This window comes from Eschscholzia californica, unplaced genomic scaffold, assembly GCF_041429995.1.
Source record: "Eschscholzia californica isolate CP2 unplaced genomic scaffold, dmEscCali1.0.p SCAF_5, whole genome shotgun sequence".
In the NCBI taxonomy this organism is placed as follows: domain Eukaryota; kingdom Viridiplantae; phylum Streptophyta; class Magnoliopsida; order Ranunculales; family Papaveraceae; genus Eschscholzia; species Eschscholzia californica.
In genome coordinates this window covers 13441689-13458581 of record NW_028238472.1, presented here as the reverse complement: position 1 = coordinate 13458581, position 16893 = coordinate 13441689, and the positions used below count along the sequence as shown (strand labels likewise).

The 16893-nt window shown below is 34.2% G+C and overlaps 1 protein-coding gene across 1 annotated transcript; it reads right to left on the bottom strand.

Moving 5' to 3' along the window:
• LOC147537228 (bHLH transcription factor RHL1-like) lies at positions 1 to 2859 on the bottom strand. Its single transcript, XM_086642465.1, has 7 exons — positions 2128 to 2859; positions 1935 to 2024; positions 1681 to 1842; positions 1532 to 1597; positions 1369 to 1434; positions 1180 to 1248; positions 1 to 487 (listed from the first exon to the last, which is right to left on the bottom strand). Exons 1-7 carry the CDS (start codon positions 2548 to 2550, stop codon positions 188 to 190), a joined length of 1176 nt encoding a protein of 391 aa, XP_086498591.1. The 5' UTR covers positions 2551 to 2859; the 3' UTR covers positions 1 to 187.
• Positions 2860 to 16893: the final 14034 nt, after the last annotated feature.

Sequence of the window (16893 nt, the reverse complement as noted above, 5' to 3'; positions counted from 1 at the left end):
TAAGTGATGTCACGATTTGTCGATTTATTATTACACTTTAATAATAAAAATGTTCATCTCTTAAACATTCAATGGATGTAAAATACAACAACTTAATGCCCACACAACTCAAGCCTGACCCAAACAATTCCCTTACAACTTGGTTCATTCAGTCTTGACTGACGTTGATCGTCACCACTTCAACAGATTATAGTGTCAAAACAGACATATTTGGTGATGGAGGACCGTCTCCATTAGAACCCAAAAGTGGGTTAGGGTTTCTAGAGTGAGATGTTGATGATGAAATTGCAGTTGCAAGTGAGATTGGCATTAAGCAAAGACCTTTCCCTTGAAGATATTGCATAGCTGAACCCATATCTTCTTCCATTAGTTTAGCAACTTGCTGTTCTGTAACTGTTAAATTGTCGTTAGTTGACGCCATTAGATTCCCGTTACCCTTCTTTCCTATTCCTCCGCTTCCATTTGCTTGTATACATTCACCCTCTCCCTGGACAAGTTAGAATTATAAGTGTCAAAAACAGAAAATGACTTCTAGATAAAGTAAGAACGAGCGAGGAAATTAGAGATCCTAGACGGAAGGTGCTATTGTTTTTTCTCTTACTTAGATTTGAAACCTAAATGTCTGACTTGATCAGAGTCAAATTTCATAATGTTTGTTTTTGTCTGGTTCGTGATATCTGATTTGTCTAAATGACTTATCAAAAATTCTATTCTTCCCCCATTTTGATCCCTCCGCTGATGTGGCGACACATCACTGGAGTATATTTTCTCACCATTCTCTCTTCAATTGCTCCACACTCAAGTGATATGTCGCCACATCAGCGGAGGGCTGGGGGAGGGACCAAAATGGACGGATGAATTTCTCATGACTTATTTTCTTTGAGTCATTAGTTTCTGACTCTAAATTTTGAATATATGCTAGAAAGTTGGAAAGGAAAGTTTGAAGATTTAATGAACAAATTGGGGTTTAATTTCAATTCAGGTTTAGATTTAACAACTAATTCCCTTATTAGGAAATCAAAATTAATCCCGTCTAATTCTGATAGATTCCTTAATTAGTCAGTTGAACATAAGAATCACTCAATGGAATAACTAATTCAGTACCAAAATTAAGAAACTTGAATTAACATTTGGGGTTAATTGGATTAATGGGGTGATTTCAGAATTTGGGAATTTTACCTCAGAAGAAATGTCAGCTACCAGGGGAGCCACAGCTGCTGCACCACCCAATCTGCTCACACTCAACACCTGAGCAACACAAGAATTCAGTTTTAGAGAGAGAAAGTATAGAGAGAGATTTCAGATTTTGTCTTTCTTGATCATAAAGAGTAAAACAAAATCTTAGATAGAGAGAATGTTTAAAATTACCTTGACTTGAAGCCTCAAGAATTTCACATAGTCAATGATCTCATCTAGCATTGAAGCCTTGTCTGTCTGTCATTCCCATCAAAATCCAAAATCACAAACCAACAAATAAAATCCCTCTGTCTCTCTCTCTCTCTCTCTCTAACTTTCTCTCTCTAAACTATACCTTGTTAGCATTGGGTACAAGTTCTTGCAGAGATTTCATCCTTTCAGCAATTCTCTCTCTCCTCAACTGTCAATCCCCCATAATCAGACCAATTTAGAAGAAAAAGCAGAAGAATAATATAAAAGTGATATTGATTAGATTTAGCTTACTCTTTCAGCAATACTGTGTGGATCTGTTGCTTGTCCTCTTCTTGCCCTAACTTTTTGCCTAGTCGTACTAGTTCCACCACCACCACCAGCAGACGAACCTGCCGGAATCTGATTCACTCCGGTCGGTTGTGCTCCGAAACTTGGAGTTGACATTGAACCAGCCTAATCACAAATCCAAATAAAAAAGTAAAAAAATTCTTTTAATTTGTGATTCAACCATTAAAATTGAATCAGTAGAAGTGGGAAATCATTACCTGAGAATGGTGAAAATGCTGTTGACTTCCTGGTCGAGGAAGAGTTCCTGGTATTCCGTTGTATAATCCTTGAACTGAACCCTCTCCGTTCTAAAAGATCAAAAATTTCAATTAAGTTAGAGTGAGAAAGTTTAGGGAGAGAGAGAAAGAGTTTAGAGAGAGAGAGAGAGAGAGTTTAGAGAGAGAAACTTACAGGATTGGAAGACTTATTAAAAGGGGTATTATCAGAGGAATCACCACCACTACCAAGAGTTAGAGGTAAAGGAAAAAGAGCAGAATCTCCACCGATTCCCGATGAAGATGTAGGTGATCGGGAGATTCCGGCAGCGGCGGAACCAGAAAGGAGTTGTTGTTGTTGTTGTTGAAGAAGGATGGAAGAAGTTAGATTTTCATTAGGGTTTTGAGGGTTAATCTCCCAAGGAGATTTAAGTTCAGACCAAGAAGGGAGATTACAGAGCATTTGATCAAGGAAATCATCGTGAGTTGGATGATGATGATCATCAAAGTGAGAAGGTTGAACTTGTTGGATTGAAGGGTTTTGGATTTGTTGAGATTGTTGATTGTTTTCAAGTTCTTGAAGAGAAATTTGAGAAGATGAGTTCAAACAATTTCTCATTTTGAGTTTTCTTTCCCTTCTCTGTAAAAAAAAAGAAAAAGATTCCTAATTGAGAGAGAGAGAGAAGATAAACTTGATGAGATGCCTACTATATAGCTAGCTGGTTGAAAAGCTTATTAGAGTAGAAAGAGAAATATATGATCATGGCAACTTTTCAACAACAAAAAAAAATTATCATCTAACCGATCATTGTCTTCAAATATAGAAAAATGTCTAAAAGAATTGTGAGGTTATATGTATTAGTAAAGTCGTATTAGGATCCATAAAATCTGTGAGATAAGTGGATTACATAATTAAAAAAATAATTATGACTTCGTATAGTACTACTTTTATTTATTTTTTGTTGTTGAAAGGACTTCATAGTATACTACTTACATACAAAGTTGGGTGTTCTTAAGAGACATCCTCCATAGGAAATATTTACGGTACCATTTGTAACACCTCCAGAATTAGTAGCTATCGAAATTGTCTTCGATTTTGACTTCTCAAAACATATATCAAGCAGTTTAAACTCTTCATTTATTTATTTAAAAAAAAATTATAGAGTTAGGATTTCATAATTCAGAATGTATCGTCTAATCTTAAAGTCATATCTTCCTTAGATGGCAATTGGCGTCTTTGGGTCCCTAGTGAAGACTTTCTTCAGATAATTTGTGTTCCAGGGTCAAGGTAAGGCATATCCGGTCGTATATTCCAAGGTGTGTGTTCCAGGGAACACGGTCTCTGCTATTTTCCATGGTCCTTTCCATTTGGGGATCTATTTGGTTGTTAAAGGTCGTTGCACGAACCTTGACTTTCTCCATACCATATCTCCCACTATGAATGTTCTTGCTTTCATGTTATTTTGTATTGTCTAGCTACCATGTCTTAGTATGTGAAATTTCTTATCTCTGTCTAATCTCTAACTTCCTCTATTAGGTCTAAATATTCTTCATTACTTCCTCACTTGTCTCCGAACAGAAGTATTTGATTCGATAGCTAGATCTACCAACTCCACGGGCATAACAGACTTCATGTCATAGGCCACATTACAAGAAGTCTCCTTTGTCGCTCTTTTTGAAGTGGTTTTGTAGGCTCAAAAGACACAAGGGAGCTCGTCTGTCAATTTTACCCTTCTCTCTGAACTTGGCCTTTAAGTACTGAATGAGGGTTCGGTTAGTAACTTCTACTTGCTCATTGGACATGAAGTGAGCTACTCTGGCATATATCGTCTTTACCTAGAATTTCGCTAGGAAATTTCGTACCGCGTGGTTACCAAATTGAGATTTGTGATCCATTTGACGTAACGGGAAACTCCGAAAAGAATTAGAACTTCGTCTAAAGCTTTTAAAACCTAGAAAAAGCCTTTAGATCTCCGTCTTAAGACTTGTAGAACCAAAACTAATAAGATTAAACTAAAATACTGAACTTTATTGATTACACTGAATGAATAAAACAACTACTGAATCCCTCTTTACATAGGCATTAGAGTTTTCCTAAACCTAAACAGACTCTAATTAACAATTTCTGATAAATAAAATACTAGTTTCTTAAACCTAATCAAATTTTAATAACAACTTCTAAATAAACAAAATACTAGAATCTAAGACCCAGAAGGTTTCCTAAAAATATAAAACTGTTAAAACTAACAATTATCTACTAAAAAAATAGAAAATTACTAAAATAACTTGATTTGATGATATCTAGGATTTTCATAAAATCTTCCTACATCACTCTCTTCCCATTCAAAAAAACTCGCCTCGAGTTTACTGATTGACTTTATCTTAATTGGTACTCCCTTGATATATCCTTCTCGTGAATTATGCATAGGAATTACCAAACTTTCAGATTTGACTGAAGATTTTATTAGGTCACAAAAAATTTTCTGTCTATAATTGTAATGTGACTCAAACTCCCTAAACACCCCAAAAATAAACTTATATAGACCATGAGTATAGTGATTGAAAGCTATGAACTTCGATGAAGACTTTTCAATAAAAGTACTTATTAATCCATGTGAAACAATTTGAGATTCACAAAATTCTAAAAACGGATCTTCGTATGAAGGAACTTCAATTGGACTAAAGTCTAACTTGCTAAGTTTCTCATCTTTTGATTCAACTTCATTTGACTCAATTTTCTGAACCACTTCAATTTCTTGAACAACCTCTTGGGAAACAAATCCCTCAACGTGTAAATTTATATTATGAGATTTTTCTGTGAATACAATAACGTAGGATTTTGCTTCATGAATAATATTATCTGGATTGTCCATGGTCACAATTTGTGGTGGTTCAACATTATCTGGATTGTCCATGGTCGCAATTTCTGGTGGTTCAACATTCTCTAAAGGATTTGTTTTTACATTTGTTGTATTTACGCGAGGTTGTTCTTTCCTTCGAAATTCAAAGTTCCTATATTCCCGCTCCTGAGCTTCAATTTTTAAGGCCAAGTTGTACGCGTCTTGAATTGTCCATACTGTAACTGTCCCCACTTTTTTTCGCAGACTAAATTTTAGTCCGCTTAGAAATAGATTTGCTACAACATCTTCATATTCTGTAATGTTTTCCATATTGTTTCTTTGAACCAATCTTGAAAACTCCTCATAGTATTCACCTACTGAACGCAACCCTTGTCTACAGCTCTGGTATATCTTGAACAAGTGTTGTTTATAGTTAGGAAGTAAGAACCTCTCTCTCAGGTTCTCTTTCATAGATGGCCAACTCTGGATGGGTATCTTTCCTTGTCTCATGCTTAGATGTTGTAATTGATCCCACCAATCTGCGGCACTCCCTTTAAGTCTACAAGCAATAATTTTAACTATCTTCTCATTGAGAATCGTAGTAGACATATTGACTTGCCGCTCGACCTCATGTAGCCAATCAAGAAACTCTTCGATCGGCAAATAGCCATTGAAGCGTGGTATCTCTTTCTTGATTTTGTATTCATCATAATCTTTACGGCGGTATTTGTGATTAGGATAATAGTTACCTGCGTTTTCTTAGTTGACAACATATTGTTGAAGTGGTTGTGTTCTGCCTTCGTTTCCATTAACAACGTGGTTGTGGGCGAATCCCTCAACACGTTCTCTGTTAATAGGTTAGCTAGGGTTTGTGTTGGCATTGAGGTTGTTAATCATCTCCGCCACTTGGACTAGTTGATTACTCAAACCGTCAATTTTTGTCCATATAGCATTGTTACCTCGTTCACCATCGAGGGTTGTGTTTCTAGCCTTGTCTACTGCCATTAAGCCAGGAAAAACTTCGCTTCGATACCAACTGACGCAGAGGAAACTCCGAAAAGAATTAGAACTTCGTCTAACGTCTAAAACTTTTAAAACCTAGAAAAAACCTTTAGATCTCCGTCTTAAGACTTGTAGAACCAAAACTAATAAGATTAAATTTATTGATTAAATTGAATGAATAAAACAACTACTGAATCCCCTTTATATAGGCTTTAGAGTTTTCCTAAACCTAACCAGACTAATTAACAATTTCTAATAAATAAAATACTAGTTTCTTAAACCTAAACAGACTCTAATTAACAGGCTTTAGCGACACAGCACTGCTCCCAGTAAACTTGTTGAACTGTGTATGATCTATATCTTTCTTAATTTAATTAAGACCAGGGCCTGGCGCAACTATTGGCGGCATGTGTGATACACGTTGCTCTGGTTCTTTAGCTATAAGGTAAAATAATTTTCAATCTCATCTGGTGTTAAAGTTTCCTGCAATCTCTAAGAGGCAGCAGGGCTATTATTTTAGCATACGGCAGGCATTTTCTCTGCAACAGGTTTGCGAAATAGATTCTTCGATACAGTAAATCGTCTATCAGAGGGCACATGGCACTCTTTTATCGAACTCTTTGAGATTTATTCGCATCATCTGGTGTCTCGACATATTTTAGATATCCGAGAGTGGGGGTTATCCAACTGTCTTTTACCCTTACGTGTGTGTAAAGCACCTCTTTTGTCTTCTCAATGCTTTCTGAAATAGTGATTTGAGTAAAAACCCCGCCAAGATTGCTCGGAAATCTACAATTTTACACCAACGTTTGTCACCATGTTCTCTACTCTAGGTATTCAGGTGATAATTTTTTTTTATCAAACTACTTGGTCAAAGCTTTTACCAACTGTAGGTATTTTACAAGGTCGACTCATATGTCCTCATGTTCCCCCAAAATATGATTCAAAACAAGTTAGGAATCACTAAAGACTTGTACGCTTGTCACTTTCATTCGCGTCGCCAACTAGACTCTGGCCAATAGAGGTTCATAATTGGATTCCTTGTTTGTAAACCGGAAACTCAATTGCAGAGTTTGATAAGTGTGATTTCCTTTTAGAGAGATTAACATGGCTCATGTTGCTTCCAAGGCTTCGCTGAAAGCTCTATCCACGTATAGTTTTCATATATACCACCTCGGGGCCCAAGTCTGTTATATTAACCGGCATTCTGAGATGAAGTCTGTCGATGTTTGCCTCTCGATGGCTGCTCTCGACAACTTAATATCAAATTGACTAAGCTCTATTGTCCACTTAATTATTATTTCAGTGATGTCTGATTTGTACAACGCATTCTTAAGGGTTGACCTGAATAATAATTATTTTTATTTTAGCATAGACGAGCTTCTCTATAATGGGATAGTTAAGTTCCCACTGAAAAGAATTTTTCTCTCAAAGTAGCTCGAGTACATCACAAGGATTTTTCTCTCAAAGTAGCTCGAGTACATCACCCCTGTAATCGACTTAATCAAACTTGAAGACACAACTTCACTAGAGACGAACATATATACAATCAGAGCATCTCCCTGACACGGACTAACTAGCAGAGGCAAAGCCATTAAATGTCATTTCAAATCTACGAAAGCTTGTTCCGCTCCATCCATTCATTCAAAGTTAGGTAGTTTTTTAATATCTAGAAGAATGGAGATGTTTTATCTCCAATTTCCCACAAAATTCGGGAAAAGAAAGCTAGTGTAACACCCCTATTTTCTTATTTATATCAAACTAGGTGGAAATAACAAAACTCTAGGTTAATTTGGGTTTGGGCCTAATATGAAGAGTAAGTTAGTGTAGGCTTGAGTATCATAAAATAGAAGTGGGTTAGAAGGAAAAATAGTGTTGCTTGAGTTGATTATATAAAAAGGGGTGTAGAGCTTTTTTGTAGATCTAGAACAAAACTTAGAGAGAGAATGAGAAATGGTATTCTTTGGAGAAGATTTTTGATGAACAAATTGAAGAAATCTATGTATTGTTTATGTTATAGTGGGTATATCTTCTTAATATTCAACTAGTCACTCGTTAGTGAAGGAGGAATGAATAAAGAAGAAAAGAGGTAGAGATGGAGTTCTCTAGAGAGAGAAAGAGGCATGATTGTTGGTCTTGATGTCATCTAAGACAAAAAGAGGTAGATTTCCTATCTCCTAATTCTTTTGTGGGCTTTTTCAATTTATTCCATGAGAGGTTTAGTATTGTTAATCAAACGGGGGATGAGATTTAAGTCCAAAATCGCATGATCAACGAGTCTAGAGACCAAAGATAATCTGAAATAGAAAATAAATCCACTCAAAGTAAATTACATGTCTATCCTCTTATTCTCTTTTACTGCCTAACCTATCCTAAGTTTAAAAAAACAACCCAAAATAAAAGATACCATAATATATAGAGATTCATTACATTTATTTCTTCAAGAACAAACTTTCTTTCCCCGAAAAAATTTGCCTTTTTCGTTTAGCATAACAAAAAAAAGTAGTCTTTTCTGTTTCAAAAAAATAACCAAAAAAAAAAGTTGCCTTTTCTTCAATATCAAACCAAAGAGAGAGAGAGAGAGAGAGAGCATCGAGTAGGAGAGAGGGAGAATGCATTGTTGATTTCGTTCATCATCATCAACAGTAAAGAGTAAGTTATTTTGGTTTTCATCATTTTTGTTGTTCCTTAAACTTTGTTTATGATTTAGATTGATTTCTACAACACAAAACGAATTAGGTTTTGATTTTTACAACTTTAACTATGATTTATTTTTCTGAAATTGATTAGTTAATAAGAAATTTCTAAGGTTTAGTTGTTTCGAAGTGGTTTAATGGAAGTTATTTTCAAAACCCTAAATCAGTTCAAAGTGAAGAATATGTTTCTTTTTTGCATGCAACAAAAAATTTGTATTGTTACCTTGTCTCTGTTGTTGTGTAATTTCTTTGAAGAAATGGTTTCTGCTTAAATTTTTTATTTTAGACCGACGATTTAGGGTTCTATCTAATTTAGGATTTTGTATTGTAGACTTTCAAGCATAGTGTTAAATCCAGGATATAGTTATTTTCAATAAAAACTTAATATTTTGTCTAGCATTATTAAGTTTCTTATAAAACTTTATCAATGGTTATCTGTCAAACCTGATTTTTTGACAACCATAGAACATTACATGGTGTAATATGGGGAAAAAATGAGAGAGTAAATTGGATTGTAAAAACAATGTCATTTTTTGTCTAGCATTTTTGAAGTTTATCATATAACCTTGAAATGGTTACTGTTCAAAACTGGTTTCATAAGAAAAATGACTTGTTTGACTAGCATTTTTTAGTTTCTTATAGAAACGCATAAATGGTTACAACCCAAAGATGTTGAATTGGTTTGTTGTTTGAAGTTTGACAGGCCTGATTGTAGGTTGTATGTGATTTTGCACATGGAAGAATTTTATATCGAATCGAACTATAAACATTTTCCTAACGAGATGCCAAAACATGATTGGACAAAACTAGCGCAAAGGAAGAGGGGTGAACTAACTTGGTTGTTGCTGAATGAACCGAAGGATATATGGAGATTTTTTTTTAAGTACTTTAACTTGTATTTTGTAACGGACTATGTGATAAAACGTAGCAAACATGTTTATGTTTTAAGTTTGAATAACATCTTGAGCAGTTATGGGATTATTTATCAATGTCGTATAATATCATAATTATATTATATTTTAGATGTCGTTCAACAGATTTATAGATACGATAAAGATGTTACTCAAATTTCTTGGACACTACTGAAACTATACAATTATAATACGTGGTAGGGCAAAGGCATGATGAACTCAAACACTTAATGCTGAATCCATTGATAACATATATAACTAAGGAAATAAATAGTTCGTACAAAAATATATCAAAAATCTGGACATTTTGATTAAAATATAACAAAGGCTAAAACCAACCTGCTTTGATTGTATTGAAAATTGCTAAATTGCTAGAAACATCAAACAAATTTTTCTAGCATGGTCCAATGGGTATAAAGATACCAGTAAGATGTTGACAAAATTTCTCCAACACTACCAGCATTTTTCAGTTTTTCGACATTTTATAACTTACTCTAGCCAAATACATATGAGTATAACTACGATAATATCGTAACCATTGATAAAATTTAATAGGAAATAGGAAAATCCTCTTGTTTAAATACGATAATCTGGTAACATTGATCAAATTCTCTAAACATATAAAAGACATAAGTAGAATATTTATGTTTCTAGCAGAATAAGTAAACCTACATAATCAAAATTTAAGTTAGTTATTATATAGCTGCCGTGCATGAGGCACTATTGTGATAAGCCGGTTTTTTACACCAACCGCAAACCCTCATTTTTTTGGGTATGTTTCCTGAGCTCTCTCTTCTTACTGTCCTTGAACTTCCCGGTTTTCTCTTTGTTAACGTAGGTAGTGTTCTTGTTTCTTCGATGTACTCCATTGGCTCATCATAACTTGGTATTGGATAGACATAACATTGATAAGTGTTGGAGAACGCTTGTTTGGTGAAAATGATCAAAAAAAAACTTGTCGTATCACCATCATAATTCTTGATGCACAACATGGCATGTTGACAAGGGATACCATCTATCGACCACCTACCTCAACTACATGTGAGATCAATGAGATTGACAGACTAGAATACGAATGTAGAAAATGCTAGTAGATGTCACTAGAATCGATAAAATGCTAGTAGAATACGGAAAATGTAACAAAAACAATTTCACCTTATACATTTTAATTACTAAAAAGTATTTGTTAACCTATTGTAACAAATTCATTCAACAGATACTGATAAAATGTAGAATATGCTAGTAGAATCAATAGGATGCTAGAAAAATAGTATTTTCATTTTAACCTACAGCAATAAATACATTCAACAGATGCTAATGGAATGTAAAAAATGTTATTAGAATCAATAAGATGCTAACAAAATAGTATTTGCTTTTTAACCTGTTGTAACAAATTCATAACAGATGCTAATAGAATGTAGAAAATTCTAGTAGAATACCGAAAATGTAGCAAACACAATTTAACTTTATAAAAAAAATTTATGGAAAAAATATTGAATTAATAGAGATTTCAACATTCACTTTTTACCAAAAAGTGATAAAAAATGTTACATATAAGTTTTTTGTTAGAATACATAATTTTTTTAAGAAGATTGTAGTAATAGAGATTTATAGATTCTGACGATCAATTTAAGTTGGACATACCTCACAAACGAATTTGTAGATGTCTAATTGGATCGAGGTAGAGATAAAACGCAAATCACAATTTCATACTTTCTTGAAGTTCGAAGAACAAAGAGTTACAGAGAGAGAAATTCATTTTTGGGATTGAGCATCTCGTTTTAGGTAAATATCTATTGATTTGGTAGGTTACTTTAATCAAATACAACGGATTTAGAAATAATATACTTTCCTGAATTCAAAGAATATAGAGTTACATAGATAGAAACTGGTTTTTTTGAGAGTGTAACTCATTTTTGTTAAATATCTACTGATTTGGTTAAATATTTATGGAGTTTATGGAAATAAAGATTGGTATTAAATATCCAACATAAATATTCTTTCATAAAATATATGGAAAGAGTTATTAACTTAACCAGTATAAACCTTTGGTTTACCAATGGTTAAAAAATATTTATGAAAGGGCAAAAAAGAGAGATAATTAAGGGATTGATGCATGGGGCCCACCAAATAATTAATTTTTGGACTTATTTTACATTTTCGATTTATTTTGGTTTTATTTTATTTATTAATTTAGGGGTGGATATATGACTCATTACCCCCCCCTATTTTTGGATCTTAAACACAAAAATCCTTAATCAAATAAGTTCTATAAAGAATGATTGAATGATTTAGATATTAGTTCTATCTTGAATTCCATAAAACATCTATAGAGGGTAATATTTTGGTCTAAATTAAATTGAATCTGGTATTGATTGATGATGAATCTCGGTGTGTATCTTATAAGGTTGGAAAGGTACGTTTGTCTATTTTCTAGTGGTTCAAACGGTGAATTAATTGAAGTCCCGAGTGAGGAGTTATAATAGTTTTCGTGCTAGGTCTCAGAATAGTCCCTACTGTATTTTGGTCTAGATTAAAATTGAATCTAGTATTGATTGATGATGAATATCGGTGTGTATCTTATTTGGATGGAAATGTCTATTTGTCTACTTTCTATTGGTTCAAACGGTTCATTAATTGGAGTTCCGAGTGAGGAGTTATAATAGTTTTCGTACGAGGTGTCAGAACAGTCCTTGTTGTATTTCGATCTATATTACAACTAAATCTGGTAATAATAGGTAATGAATTTGGGTGTGTTTCCTATATGTTTGTAAATGAGTGTTCATATATTTTCTAATGCTTCAAAACGGTGTATCGATCGGAGTTCCGAGTGAGGGGAGCTTTGATAGTTTCTTTTGTGTAAGGTGTCGAGACAATCTCCAATGAACGAATTTATTGAGATAATTCACATGATTTCCATTCTTTAAGAAATGTATTTCCTAGGTAGATCATACCTTGTATTGGTGAGTCTATATTTGTTAACTATTATTGTTACTTGTTTGTTTGAGGTTGTGATCCACGTGAGGATCTATTATGAGCATCATCCCTTTTGACTTGTCATGTGTTGTTAGCTTGAATGGTTTGGTGAACTTGTTTGTAATAATTTATAAGATCCAATGTTTGTGGTGTGATTCTATTATGTGTGTGTGATGTGATGGTGTTGGTGGAGGGTTGTATGAGTTTTGGTGGTTGGTTCGACCCACTCTACCGGATGCGATCGAGGTATGGAGCGTATGGAGTCGGCGGTAACACAAGGGACGCCTTCGTGGACCACACTCTTTTACAACGTGGAAACTAGCTTGTCATATCACTTTTTGATTTTGTATGTGATGGGGTTGGTGGAGGATTGTGGGAGTTTTGTGGTTGGTTCGACCCTCTCTACCGGATGCGATCGAGGTATAGAGCGTATGCGATCGGCGCTAACACAAGGGTAGCATTGTGGACCACACTCTTATACACTGTGGACACCAACTTGTCATATCACATTTGGTTGTTGTATGTGATGGGGTTGGTGGAGGATTGTGGGAGTTTTGTGGTTGGTCCGACCATCTCTACCGGATGCGATCTAGGTATAGAGCGTATGGGGTCGGCGCTAACACAAGGGTAACCTTGTTGACCACACTCTTATACAACGTGGACACCAACTTGTCATATCATTCGACGAGGGTTTGATGTGTGTCTTTTGGCATAATGTTTTGTCGACTAAATTGTCAAGTTTGGGTTCTATAAAGGTGTATCTTGGTTAAAAGTGTGATATTTATATCTATTGAAAAAAAAAAGATTGTTGTATTATGAGAGTTTGTATTGAATTAGAATGCGAGGACGTTGAAAGTCTAATAATCAAGAACATAAATTATTAGTTTCTACATGTATGAGTTAAATCTCGTTGTATTATGATAGTTGTCACGTTAAATTTCAGATAACGCCAATAATGAATATGAATGCAATGTTTCCTTGATTTGGGATTGAGCTTGCCTACCCGAGACTTACAGTTGGATTTTAACCCAACTATTTTGTTTTCCAGGTATTGATTGTGCACTCCTGGTAGGCGTTGCTCGTGGATCCAGTTTGAAGGTCTCAAATCTTCGATTTAAGGCGGTTAGCTTGAGATTTGAGATTTGGGGCGCTACAGCTAGTCAACTGGTGAGTCTTTGCACCTCACTTATTTGGTTGGACTCTCCATCTTGAACAAGGTTGTGGTATTCGTTGGGTTGACCTCGATGCCTATGTGAGTAACCATGAAACTCAATAATTTACCATACGTCGCTCTGAAAGTTCATTTTCCCTGTTCAATTTCATGTACTACGCTTGGAGTTTATGGAACATTGTCCTCGGATTTGGTAGAAGCTTAGTTTTTCATCTCGAACCGTGTTTTTAACAATCATTTTGAACATTCCACATTCTTCTGATTTAGTCTTGAAAATTTTTGTTGACGAACCTATGTTAAATGGCCCTGACATTCTTTAAACCGATCACATCTGCTAGTAATGATATAACCCTCTGTCTATCAACCTGTTTTTCATCAATGTCCACATATATCCAGACTATCGAGATGATAAAATAATAATATTATTAATAATAATAGTAATAATAATAATAACAATAATAATGTTATTATTATTATAATAATTAATATCTATCCATTTCCATAGTTATCCAAATGTCCACAAAATATTAATACAAATACATATGTTATTTTAGTAAAAATACAAAACGTGTGTTTAAGTGAAATATGAAATATCGTTGTAATTTCAGTAAATATCTTATTTCATATGTTATTTATGTAAATATCAAGTACCCGGTTGTGTCAATTATTCGAGAAAACATATGTGAAATATTTGTAAAATATGTCATTTTATATGATTACATAATATTAATATTATAATAGTTAATATTGTTTTTTATATTATTTTAATAGTTAATATTCATCAATGTCCATATTTATCCATATGTCCACGGTAATATATATATATATATATATATATATATATATATATATATATATATGAAATATAAAAAAATACATGTTATTTTCTATGATAAGATAATAATAATAATAATATCCATCAATTGTTTATCCGTACATATATATGTAATTTCATACAATAAGATAATAATAATTTTCAAAAAACACTATCTATAATAAAACTTCGTCGTCCACTTAAGAGGTGAAAGTTCTTTTTGGTCTGTTCCAAATTAAAAGTTTCATTTCTTTTTATCATATTAAATTTTTGTTTTTCACAGACAAATGATGAAGGAGATGTCATACAATCAAGATGGCAATGCGTTCAATTTATCGGACAAGACAAATGATGAAGACCATTAAGTCCGGTCGTATAGGGATTGTAATGTTTAGCTAGAAACCAACTACGGTTTGCGGATCGCTCGGATGGATCGCAACTAAACGACTGGATCCTACAGCGAATAACGCAAAATAGTGTCGGCTCGATCAAAAGGTCTAACTAGAGAGAATGTGATAAAACGACGTGGATTAGATCTGCTTTAAAGCATCAAAAAGGGTTCAGCTAAGAGCCAGGACAGTCTGATGGGAATGGGACTCTTGCCCGACCACAACAAAGGAGTCTCAGATGAGACAAATTCCCAGGAATCCTTTTCAAAATGGGATTTTGAGTCTTTCTATTATGTGGTTCTTGTGGAAGCCTAATTTGATTAGGAGTCTAACTTCAGAAGTCTTTACAAAATGACTTCATTGTAACGGAACTAAGTGTAAGAAGTTTTATATCTCTCTCGCTACATCAAACAAAAGATTTTTTTTTGTTGCAAATGCAAAAGTTAGAAAGGAGAAATTTTCAAACTGCCTATCTAGTCTAACAAGAACAAATTTTCGTCTTCACTGCTCAAGTAAGTTTTAGCTGACCGAAAAGACAGAAGATCAAGCTTATTGCTCGGGTATCTCAAGTAGAAGAGCTACACAAGTGGAGCTCTAGCTAGATCTTCAGGAGAAAGCAATCAGTTTAGTCAGATGGAAAGCGATTTAAGGTAAATCTCTAACTTCTAGTTCATCTTTATTTTTGGCATGAGATCCGAACAACCTAATGTTTTATATTTAGTAATTTAGACATCTGAGATTCCGATTAGAGCATTAGGGGACACCGTATCCCTACAGATAGAATATATATGTGTGTGTGTGTGTGTGTTATTTAATTAGAGCATGTATTGTAAGAAAACATTAAAATCCAACACATTTTCTAAAAAAAAACAATTTGTTTCCTTTGGGGATGAAATTGTTGAGAAATATTACTGTAACTCTTTGAGTTGCAAAGATGGTGCTAAAAGATTAATGTAGACAGACATGAAAAAACAAAAATTGTGAAATTAGTCTTTCAAATGAGACGTTTAATTTGGGACGGAGGGAACAATAAATGTCAACTACGCATTTTAAGTATAGACTCAATATCTTGAACTGTCTTGAACAACATCCGCAAGACAATATCTGTGGACTCTTTTTTTTTTTTTTTGTTGAAGTAATATCTGTGGACTCAGATGTTTTAAAATATCTATATGACAATTTATCTATGGACTAAACGTCTACAAGACATTTTGTTTATGGCCCCACTAATACCTTTAGCCACTATTCCCTTAAGGATGAACTACTTCCGTCCAGACCCAAATCAATAACCTCTAGCAGATAAAGAGGCACATCACCAACCTTTTCTTTTTGGAGGGGAAAAGGCTCACAAAAGATCAAATGATTCTTTTAAATCCTGGAGTGGTCATTTGTGTCAGAGCAACTCCAACCCACAAGGGCGAAGCTAGGATCCTTACCTAGGTCTAGCTGGCTTGTAAGGTGAGCGTGAGCAAAAGAAAAGAAAAAGAACTAGTGCGGGGACTGAAACTGGTGATCGATCTACTATGCGAACAACCGAAAATTGGACGAACGAAGCAACTCCGATCTCATTAAATGTTATTAGCTCCTCTTTTACATGTTCCAAAATCTCACCATGGCTTTACCCTGGCTAGAGTCAGGGTTAGTCTCCATGTAGCTCCGCCTAGGGGCATATGCTAACCACCAGATCGTAGACTTGTTTACATTTCAGTATTGAATCTTCTGGCAACTAACTTCTACATAATAACTTCAAAATTATTTTAACAACTCATTTTCTTATGTTTCCCATGGAATCCCACAAAATCAGGGTTTCCAAACTTCGAAACGTTCCCGTTGACACGGTATTTATGTTAACAACCTGTGTTGTGTTCTTGTTCTTGCATCGAAAAAAGAGAAACAACCATTAGTTTTTCTGCCCTCGTTTCTTTGCTTTACATTTAGCTAACTACAACTAGAAGCCTATAGAGGCAGATAGATGAATAATAAAGATATAATGATAGATGAATACAGACATAATGATATATTAATATCGAGTTTAAGATAATTTTACCAATAGCAGGCTAATTCTATCGTTCCCATATTTGTACAAGAGAGGCGCCTGTCCAATTATGTTAAACATAATACAACAAAATAATATTGTAATACACCTAGAGTGCACTAGTAATA